General features: G+C 40.7%; 1 protein-coding gene and 1 non-coding gene across 3 annotated transcripts; both read right to left on the bottom strand.

Moving 5' to 3' along the window:
• Nucleotides 1-191: 191 nt before the first annotated feature.
• On the bottom strand, nt 192-8,758 carry depdc1a (DEP domain containing 1a). Of its 2 annotated transcripts, XM_058639174.1 has the most exons (12): nt 8,576-8,758; nt 6,991-7,256; nt 6,718-6,850; nt 6,271-6,392; nt 5,805-5,935; nt 5,631-5,678; nt 5,254-5,391; nt 3,928-4,935; nt 2,996-3,168; nt 2,728-2,904; nt 2,016-2,222; nt 192-1,861 (listed from the first exon to the last, which is right to left on the bottom strand). In XM_058639174.1, exons 1-12 carry the CDS (start codon nt 8,621-8,623, stop codon nt 1,724-1,726), a joined length of 2,589 nt encoding a protein of 862 aa, XP_058495157.1. In that variant the 5' UTR covers nt 8,624-8,758; the 3' UTR covers nt 192-1,723. The 2 variants fall into 2 exon arrangements, with proteins under 2 accessions (XP_058495157.1, XP_058495158.1); XM_058639175.1 differs by lacking the exon at nt 3,928-4,935 and having other exon boundaries at nt 8,576-8,755.
• Nucleotides 8,759-10,696: 1,938 nt separating this feature from the next.
• Nucleotides 10,697-10,768, bottom strand: trnah-gug (transfer RNA histidin (anticodon GUG)). The gene has a single exon. It is a non-coding gene; the product is annotated as a tRNA-His (tRNA).
• Between the last annotated feature and the right edge of the window lie 435 nt (nt 10,769-11,203).

Genomic DNA, 11,203 nt, shown 5'->3' on the forward strand with positions numbered 1-11,203 from the left:
CTATGTTCTGTACAAATATATGTAATTTCTTACACCAAATTAATGTTGTCATGCTCAAGCTATCGTTTTCAAATCTATCTCTATCACCCCCCCGCACTTACATTGCATGAAATGCTGTCATTACAGATAGAAATCAATATTTCACACACACACACACACACAGTTAGAAATGTGAAGAGGGCAGAGTGACATAAATAAAAACAGCTGAACAGGTTTATTCCCAGGACTTTGCATAGTAAACAATGTAGGCGTGTGATATACTGTACATTTCTCTGTACATGTCACTGTCCGCGGAGCATATATATGGTTACAAATACACTTACACTGAATCTGAGGTATAGACAAACATGTTTATCAGATTAGAAACGATACTTCATATATCCCAGGAGAAATAAAAAAAAAAATGTTTTTGTTCCGTTTTTTTCCTCACAAAATTGACATGATGGCTTCTGAAAATCACCGTTACTTAAAATCCATCAGTGAATATAAAAAGGTCTACCGGGTGAGTGGGAGTATTTGATGGGAGAAATTAAATCTGCTGCGCACATGTATGTTTGAATAGGTGTGCCATTGCTCTAAAATAAAACAGGTTTGGTTTGTGTAACCTTAGAATTAACCTTTTTGCTGCCACCATCTTGTTTTGAACAGAAAAACCAGCAACAGTGTGTGTGTAAGGCATGTTTTTGGAAAGCTTACTATGCAAACCAAGAAGAGGGGCGTCCTTTCTGGTATGCGAAGACCACCAAAGTTCCCTGATGAACTTGGAAAAGGGAGATTCTTTCTTTCACAACCGACCTTTGACATCAACCCTCTCACTAGAAGCACAAAAAAAACAGCAAATACTGCAGAGTTTAAATGATTGATGTTGTAGATGCCACAAAAATACCAGATCATTTTCTATCATTTTATCCTCCACATGAGGGTTGCTGGTGTTAATACCAGCTGACATAGGGCAAAAGGCAGGGTTACACCCTAAAGGGCCACAGAGGAAAAACAACCATCCACTCTCACACCTACGGTAAATTTAGAGTCTCCAATTTGCCTAATACCCAAATCTGCATGTTTTTGAACTGTGGGAAGAAAATATGACTAGTGTGTGTCGACAACTTTGTTTTGGAGTCAAATAGGAATTAAATAAGTATAAATTAACCGTCTTTTGATTGACATTAGCTCACTGGCCATTCACAGTGCCCAAAAATCTAGAAAAGCCCGTTATAGTACCTACAATCTATAATAGAAAACACTTAGTCAAGTATATATACGTTTAAAAACAAAGTTAAGAAAAAACATTTCTAGCACTTCTCCCAAATTACATCATAAATTAATTATTAATCGATTTATCCCCTTGTGGACCAGTGATCCAAGACTTTGCAATACACGCACACACACCACACAGAGACACATCAGTGTTAACTAACAATAGAGAAGGAAGGATGCACATAAAATTCAGCGCTCTAAAAGAAATTTGGTACAAAAATAAAAACATGCTGTAGTGAACGCAATAACTACAGTCTGTTCGTTTGCCTTCATCTTACTCAGCTGTCAACCCACACACAAATACACACGTTTACCACCGCAGACGTCTCCCAGCCTGCATTAGCTCTCATAAAATCCCAATCCAATAGGAATAACAGTGTTTCCAATGTAACAATGTAAAAAAAATGGCTGCAAAGAGCGCAGCATCAGTGCAGCGATGATGTCACACTGCTGAAACCATGTCAGTTCAGTTCCTGATGCTGAACGCTTTGGTCTTCTTGATGTTAAGGAGTGCGGGTTTAATCTTTGGTTTGTTGTCGGTCTTGTTCTCTCTGTCTGATGGGGGAAAACGACGACTGTAGATGTCTGGATACTGCTTCTGAAACTGGGAGAAAGGGGAGACAAAAAATTATATCCATCCATAAACTAAATCTCACAATTTTTGACATGCGTGTCGGCACAGCACACTGCTCCAGCTCTATCCAGTTAACTCGCGTGAGAGATGAAAACACTCGAGCATTTGAGGAACGTTGCTTTACCTGCTTCAGTTTCTTGCGTCTGTTTTTCTCACTGATGTTTTGGTCAGTCAGCATGATCTCCAGTAACTCCTCCATGGCCTCGTGAGAAGACGTCTGCTTCTGCTGTTCAAACTCAGCCCCGCTAATCTGACGGCAGAAAGCGAACACGGGCACTGGAGCGTATATTGGATCGTCACCATCAAGGTTAGTGAGGCTCTCAATGGGAACCTGAGAAAAAAAACAAAAATCACATATACATATGAATGACTGGACTGTTTTACTGTAAAAATGTTTTGTTTAGTAGCTAAAACAACAGCTGATATTAGGATTTTTTGTTTGTTGAACTCTTTTTGTTGTGGACAATTGGCTGATTTTGAAAAATGCCAAGAAGTAGGCAGAGAGCTGAGTGATGGAGAGTGGGGGGTGTGGTCTGGTAGTGAAATCTGACACAGAGCTGCGTTAGGGGACAACAAGCCTAGCGCTGGTTGGACAAGAAGATGATGGGACAGTGTACCACAGACAAATGACACAAATGACAAAATTTTAATGCAGTAACTGAAGTTAAGATTTTCATCACAACATGTATCATTTCAATACTAAACTGTGAAGATCTGCACCTAGACAGCAAACTAGATAACACATATACGCTGAAAAATGTAGTTTAGGGACTCAGTTACACTTTAACAAATGATAATCAATATCACCAAGTCCTGCGAGAGTGTAAATGGTGTACCTGTGCTGTGCGAAGATACTGAATGTGGTCATTGATGGCACTGAACAGGTACTCTGGAACTGAGAGGATGCTCTGCTGATGGTCCATCAGAAAAGACACCAGCCTGGTGGCCAACAGCTCATCCAAATCACACTCCTCAGCACTGCCCAGGACACAGCCTGAGAAGGTGTGGACCATCTGAAGGGGGAGGGGGGGAATGGGTGGTCAACATCCACCAAGACACACAAATACGAAGTAAAAATGTAACTTTGAGACACTAGTTACTCACCAATATTCGGGTGCCGATGGCAGGGTGGAGGCGAGGCATGTCCACATTCTGACTGATGCGTGACATCATCCTCATGAGGAGCTGCAGCTTCCTGCGGGAGGCAGGAGGCAGGAGGAGGGTGCAAAGCTGCAGAGCCTCGATGGCTACACGCTCACACTGAGGCTGGATGAGGCCTACACACACACAGTTACCCAGTAATGATCACATTCACAGGTGAGCTCTGTGTATTAAAACATAAAGCAATAGTCTTTTTTTTCCCCTTTATGACCACATTCATCCATCCATTACTGCTACATCACACCCACTAGATCAGACTAATGAGGGATGAATGGATCGATGACGGATTAATGACAGGATTAATAAACTACCACTATGGTACAGGACGAGTCAGGTGGGATTTATATGATAAGATGCTTTATAAACCTGTGAATCCATGTTTTTTGGCTTTTGCTTGAGGATAGATAAGAACAATTCAGCATGGATATCACCTTATGCTTAGACATTTCAGTCACAGATACATTCATAAATGTTATGGACAGAATGTTGAAAATACTCCACAGAGACTATGTAGAATTTGTGCTGTGATTAGTGGCAGTCATGCTTTTTGTAGAGATTTTTGGCGTTAACATATTTTCACATTATATGAATGTATTATGTAACAGTAAAATGGCCATATGGAGTCTATCAGTGCACACTGAACAGCTGAGTTGGGCTACCTGGTTCACTGCCTTGTTATACAGCACTATGTTTGTTACAAAACAATCAAATCATTTTCTTTTAAATCACACATCAGCATCACACTTAGATTTCAACAATTGTGGTTTTAAGTTAAAACGTTGCATTCATGCTGTGGTTAGATGTTAATTGGAGTTAGTCTGATTATACATCAACAGACGAACAGACAGACAGGTAGAGGGGAGAGAGGGTCTTACTGTGCTCAGGTTTAGGCTGAGGGGGGTGTGCGCTGCTGCTGGGCACACAGACAGGGCGTTTGAACAGTGACACAGGACGAGAAGGCTTGCACACGTCCAGAGAGCTGAGGCAGCGCCGGATAACAGCAGGAGCGGGAGGCATCCAGATATTAGAAGTACTGGAGGCGGGTCTGGGCCCGTTGGGTCCTATAGCAGCATAAGACCCTTGTGCTTTGGCCACAGCAGTTGAAGACAAGGAGGAGAAAGGATGATGGGAAGAAGAAGAGGGTAGATAGGAGGGCACCAAGCAGGGACGTGAAGCTGAGGAGGAGAGACGCGAGTCTGCCGGAGTGTTAACATTCAGGCAGCTGGTTGTTCGGCCCTGCCAGGTGGTTTCTTTTGCTTCTTCTTCCCTGGCTTCTACCACAATGTCCAGACAGCTGCCTACGCTGTGCGGCCGCAAGGGATGCAACCTCTTTGTGGAGGACAGTCCAGCTGTGGAAACTACAGATAGTCTATTTCTAGTTGTACTTCCTGGAGCATTTCCACAGGCCACAGCAGATGCTTTGGATATAGATAAAAAGTCTGAATGACAGGGGGGTGTTATGACTGCAGGACTGTCGTCCTGGCTCCTGCTGTTGAAGGTGCAGAATGCCAGGCTGTCACTGGACAGAAATAGTGGCTGTCGTCTGAGAGGGGGACTGTCATCCAGGATGGTTTCTAGTGAGCAACTTCTGGATTGAGGTTTCATGGAAACAGCAGTACTCAGGCTCATGAGGCTGCCACCAAACTGAGCGTCACCCGCACCACCTCCTCTCAGTGCCTCCAGCCGTGACTGCAGTTTCCCGCCAAGCACATCTCTCATGGGAGATTCTGTTTCATCACATGTCCCCTGATGGAGAAGAGACAGGAGGAGACACTCTGTGGAGCGAAAAGACGTCTTGGCTGGGGGAGGGACTGAGGGCAGGTCAGACTTCTTGCGTTTCCCACGTTGGTGCGTAGTGGGCGTCGCAACGTACCCACAAAACACTGAAAGCGGATGTAGAAAGACAAGCAGAGAGCAGGCAGGGCCAAGCAGAGCAGGTAGAGGGTCAGTGCAAGCAAACAGTAAGGAGGAGGGAGAGAGTGGAGTTAGGTTAAGCCATCACTACACATACAGAACAATCTGTTGGTCAACGCATAACATGGAGCGCGAGTAAACCTGCTCATGTCACTGTTAGGAATCCGCAAACAGAAGTGACAACAACCAAAACCTCTGTTAGGTGTCAAAAGGCTCTGTTAATGGTTCGGATCAGATATAATCATAGTGACACCGAAATGTTACCACTGACAAATGAGAGCACCTACCCAGGATGTTGATAAACAGTTCGTACAGTTCGTATGTGAGTAACGGCTGTGGGAGGCTGTAGAAGTAATCGGACACCGTTTTGAAGACATCTCTCTCAAAGCCGGGATAAGACGGCTGTGCGCTGTCGTACTTTGGCCCTGGAGATAAAATAGCCGTAAATTCATAAACCCAACATAGAACTGGGCACCATCTTTGGCATGTGGACAAATGAAACATTTTAGGAAAATCATTATTTTAGGGTTTGATAAACACTGATCTAAATTTTGTCACCATTTTCTTCAACAACTGATCAATTCATCAAGAAAATAAATGAATAACAAATAACACCTCTCTAATGTTTTTTAGAGAGGTGTATGAGTGGTTTGCAGCTACTTACAGTTGGCCAAACTCTTCATGGCAGACAAAACCCAGTGTGGAAGGTCATCTAAAGAGATGAACAAGTGATTAGACTGCTCATCAAATACAGTGAATCATATTAAAGTCACATACACACGCTTGTATATACAGGCTTGTGGTTTACAGACTATAAATGCATTTTAAAGAAACATACTGGTCTTGTCGTCCATCGTGACCACTCCATGCTTGTTGACTTTGGTCATGTTATGAATGATGTTCTGTGGATTAATGTAACGCTGGTTTAAAACCTCATCAAGCGACGCAAGACCCAGAATCCTCTGCAGGCTGAAATATAACACAAGACAAAAACATTAGTCACATGGGAAAATCATCTACGTTGAGAACATCAGCATGTGTTATTTATAACTACCTGATCAATTTGGTAAATGTATAGGTATCTGAAATTTGTAGTGTTGTGATTAATTATTAAGTGGTGGAGATTAATGAAACATAAGGCTTTCGGACCAAAAAAACCCCCAAAAACCCCCCAAAAAAACAAGCTCTTACTTACTTCTAGCTCTTATTTGTACCCAAATGTTTAAATGCACTTATTGTAAGTCGCTTTGGATAAAAGCGTCTGCTAAATGACATGTAATGTAATGTAATGTATGCGTTTTTACTGGGTTAGGGTGATGTCCCTCCAGATTTCCTGTTCGTCATCCATTGTCAGCTCTCGTCTTGGCGCCTGCTGGTCTCCTATAAGCTGATTTCCTTCTGCTTGGAGGGCAGGATCAACATTTTCCTGGAATCGACAAACATAAAAAGTGAACCATTGTTACATAGTAGTTGATTTGCTTTCAAATTGTCTTTGTTTGGTCTTCATGAACAGAAACAATGTTAACAATATGAGTATGCTGTGTCTTCTATCTGAAAACAATGCCAACAGCTTCCTCAGCAATGTTAATCAGCAATGTGTGCTTAATCACAAAATGTGGTCGACTAATCAGCTTAATCAGCAATGTGTGAACTCATTTGACAATGGTTTAAATCCGATTGGCATTTCTGACAACAGTGTAGAGACTATCATGAGAAGACTGAAACGATAATTCACATTCACTCCAACTCACCAGTGTCTCCTTTTCATGTTTTTTCACACCCCTAAACCTGAAGTCCTTTAGGGAAGGTCGTTTCTTTATGGAGCTGGAGGTTGAGGTTGTGGCTGAACGGGGAATGGGTTTTAGGGGAGAAGTGGAAGGGAATCTAGGGTGGAAAAAAAGAGGAAATTGGCTATGTAATCTTGCTTTTGGGAAGACAATCACCATGGCTTTTTTTTTTTTTTTTTTTTAAACAAGTGAAACAAAACTTCTCTTTGCAGAAAGTGACTAAAATCTATGCCCAACCTGTACAGCGAGTTGTTGTCCTCGAGATCCTCCGAGCCCCAGCGACCCTTCACATCTTCAATAACATGGTTCTTCAGAAACTTCTTCAGGAGCTGCAAGGTCTGTTGCCTGGTGACATCGGGGCCAAAGTTGCTGTTGCTGCAGAGGAGCTGATGTAGCCATTCCACGGCAGCAGAAGCCGTGAAGCATGAGGCATGGTTGCGGAAGTTTTGGCGATGTTTCCTTAGGGGCATGCCACCTCTAAAGAGACGAGTGACTTCATTCCACTGAAGGAAAACACAGATAAAGTTTGGTATTGTCAAACAGACACTGTCTTCACACAGTCCAATTAGATTTGACGGGTGTAGGTCAATGCTAATATATCAGGTGACAGCATGAGAACAACTGGAGAAAAAGGATGTGTAGCTGTAGTGTTGGAGATTAGTAAACTAGTACAGCGTTCGACATTTTCCACAATGAACTGGTTTCTTCCGACTTTGCTCAATCGATCCGACATTTCTCTTTTATCAATGCGGTGAAAAGAAAGATGTTTTATTCAAATGATTCTGGTCATATCATCCAGCTCTAGAGACCAAAGCATATATCAAGACTAACTGTAATTTCATGGATTACTAGTCCAAACAGAGTCTGCACTACCACTATGATAATTCCATATTATTGTGGTCTCCTCCAGTGTCAACATTCTTTTGGAGGAGGGAAGCATGATGAAGGCATCACAGTGGGAACTTTACACATTAAAACATTAGTTGGAACAAAAACTATTTTATTTATCAACTGGTTCATAGAAGTCAAAGAGATTTAGGAACATTCATGACAGTTATTCCTTAAAGACATGCTTGATGTTGATTTTAAATTGTGCTTGTGGGATATATGATCAAGTGTTATATTTATATATGCAGTGTTTAAAGTCAAACCCATTTTATGTGCTTCCAATAAGCATGTATATATTATGTATATAAAATATAATTGCAATTAAATGTGTAGTGTTTTCAAAACCGTGTTGACCTCTTAAAAACAATGATGTTGTGCTTCAAATGTCATATTTTGATTCAATGTTGAGTTATAGTAACTCCTGATATTACTATGCGTTGGCTAATGTACTCTTATTATGTATTAATATGTTCTGATTTGTTTCTATAATGTATTTGTTTGCCTTGTTTAACTGTTTCATGTTTGAACATTATATTATCTTAGATTAAACTTTACAGACTTAATAATTAAGTTGAAACTATTTATTTACGGTCCACTCTGTCACCTTTATCCTCGCCATATCTGTCTCCGTTCACATGTCTGTGATAACAAGGCCTGAGAATGTACCAAGACTCAGGGAAACAGGGGGAATAAAGTCTGAGAAACACGTAAAGTGTAGAGGAAACGTCTCACATTTAGCTATACTGTAAGTGTTTGGCTGTGGGGTAAAGAAATGACACTTAGGACAAATTTAAACAAGGCGTTTAAATCAGCAGAACAAACCATACAATGACTCAAGTGAAGTAAAGGCGGATTAAAAAACGTTGCCGCTGACGTTACGTTACACATCCATTCACTAGCTCTTTAGCCCGCTCTGCTAGCGTTTAAAACTCACCAGTTTTGTGGCTCGGTACGGTCCAGGGCTGATAACATGAGAACTCATGTTTATGGCAAACGGCAGCGCTTGCGTTTTCACCACATCCGACGGCAGAACGAGAATAAAATATCCATAACACAGACGGTTTTCAGTTGGTGTCACCGCAGACTGGCTGACTGACTGGCTGCTCGCCTTCTGTTCAAAATTGCCAGCAGCCGGCTCCTCGCACGGGATTGGGCAAAGCGCGGGTCACGTGCTCAGTGTAGAAGCGAAGAGGGGCGGGACCAAAACAATCTTTTTAACGAGTTCTTTCTGCTCTCCATTTTTTACCCCGTACCTCTTATAATTCAGCTAAATTCGGCGCCGATTTGACTTGTTTTCACCTTTTCCACACACGTTGTTAGGGCTGCAGACAGCTAACGATTATTTTCATATTCGATTAATCTGTTGATTATTTTCTCGATTATTCGAGTAATCGTTTACATAAACTGTCAGAAAATGTTGATAATTCTTTCTGAAACTTGGTATTAATGATATTAACAAATGTCTTGCTTTGTCCACAAACCAAAATGGCACAGTTTGAAGAGAGCAAGGAAACCAAAAAATATTCTCATTTAAGAAGCTGAAAAATCAGAGAAACTGGTTTAAATCCTTTAAATATCACTTAATCCAATAATCGTTTATCTAAGTAGTTGACGATTAATTTAGTATTAGATTAATAATCGATTAATTGAGTAATTGTTTCAGCCTTACACATTATTCAATACATAAGTTGTACTGAAGTATTCAAAAGTAAAAAAAAACCTTGTTACCACCCAATGAATGCACTGACTTCCTGGTCGAACCACTGTCTGCTACACAAAGCAGAAATCCCTGTTGGGTGTACTACTCTTGGAGTCAGCAGCAGCAGTGTCAGTGACGCAGCTGTGGTGGAGTAAATTCTATTGTATTCACGGATGCTTTCACATTGGAATGACATTAGCATTCCTTAAATGGCAACAGGAGTGCAGTGAGGGACAGACAAAAGGTCAGAGGAGGTTAGAGACATTTTCAAAGGAATAGATGGTGGGAGGTGGAGAAGTGACTCCAACCCTTGCTATAAACATGCTAATGTCTGCAAACACTACAAAATCAGAAGTACTGTTCTACTGTATATACCATGGTCTATCTATCTATCTATCTATCTATCTATCTATCTATCTATCTATCTATCTTTATTTGTTTGATTGTAGAAAGCCGATCCGATAATAATGCAGTTATTTCAACTAAGCTGTGAAACTTTCATTTTCGTTAATGTGCTGGAGTTAGTTTGTTGTTGTTTGTAATGTAATTTATAATTTATAGTCAGTCACACACATTTTGGCTGAGGCACCAATGCTCTTTTCGAATCTCTTATCTTTGCACACATAAGTAAAAGTGCATTTTTCCTTCTGTACTCAAAACATTCTGTTGTGAACACACAAACCAGCTGGACCAGTGGCAATAGGCAACATTGGGATTAGGTCCCTGCTCAGGGTAGAAATCAAACCTTTTCCTGTCCTGTAATTCCAACCGGCGACCCTCTGGTTATATGCCATAGCAAAAGAGAATTTCAAATAATTTTGGACCATTTCACAGCAGAACTCGTGAGCAAGACTGCCCCCAGCTGGTCATCAAGAGTATATTCCATTTTGATGATTCTGAAGGCAGATGTTGCAGTTTGCATCCCATCCCACTATACACTTTACATGATTCACTTTCAAAATAAAATTTAAAAGAAAAAGCACACAAAGAAATTAAAAATTACTGCGATTACAAGCTTCAGTTGATAATTATAATCCAATATATTTGTTATTCTAAATTAGGCACCTCTGTGAAATTAGTTGCACTGGTGTGTCTTTTTACTGGCTAATAGTTTTATTATTTTCTTATAACAAGGTATTACTAATTATTATTTATAATAACTTAAACAAATACAACAAATAATACTATTTGTTTCCTTTTGCACTATATGGCAAATGGACTCATTAGAAACTTGAAGTAAGTCTCTTAAAGAACTGTCTTGCAAATGAAGAAACTCCGAGAGTAACAATATATCATTCATTATTCATATTACTTGAAACTGCATTTGACATGGACATTATTGTATTGCACAAAATATGCCGTGACCCGGATTCGAACCGGGGTTGCTGCGGCCACAACGCAGAGTACTAACCACTATACGATCACGGCGAGCTATCGCTTCGGATGAGGACGCTAGGGGTGTAAGTAGGGTATTTAATAGTTGGGACACGTGGAACACCCCCATTTAAATTCGAGTGAGCAGTGACGTTAACGCTGAAGCAAAGGTCGTATAAGTGGAAAGAACTTTCACGTATCTACTCTATTAAAAGAGGTCAAAGGTAAATTATCGACTCCATGGAAATTATGAATAACACGGAAGTCGTGAATCGTACCACTGGATCTACTTTAATTTGGTAATAAAAAAAAGAAAGACAAAAAGGTAATCGTCAACTGTACTGACGTTTTACCTCTCACTCAAGAGGCTTCTCCAGTTCATGTCTTCCTTTCAAGTTACTGGTCATCAGTCTATTCCATCACTTTTTTTTTCTTTTTGCCAAATGGAAGTAATGATCAGAATCAACATTCTCTCAATTTACTGGTGCC

The sequence above is a fragment of the Solea solea genome, chromosome 9 (genome assembly GCF_958295425.1).
Source record: "Solea solea chromosome 9, fSolSol10.1, whole genome shotgun sequence".
NCBI classification, from domain to species: domain Eukaryota; kingdom Metazoa; phylum Chordata; class Actinopteri; order Pleuronectiformes; family Soleidae; genus Solea; species Solea solea.

What these genes read in the sequence shown, in the direction of transcription:
- depdc1a (XM_058639174.1), bottom strand. Translation starts at nt 8,623, where the DNA reads ATGAGTTCTCATGTTATCAGCCCTGGACCGTACCGAGCCACAAAACTG. An exon ending in TCAGCCTAAACCTGAGCACA is followed by an intron (nt 3,169 to 3,927) that starts GTAAGACCCTCT and finishes GTGTGTGTGTAG; the next exon opens with GCCTCATCCAGCCTCAGTGT. An exon ending in CCATCGGCACCCGAATATTG is followed by an intron (nt 2,905 to 2,995) that starts GTGAGTAACTAG and finishes CTCCCCCTTCAG; the next exon opens with ATGGTCCACACCTTCTCAGG.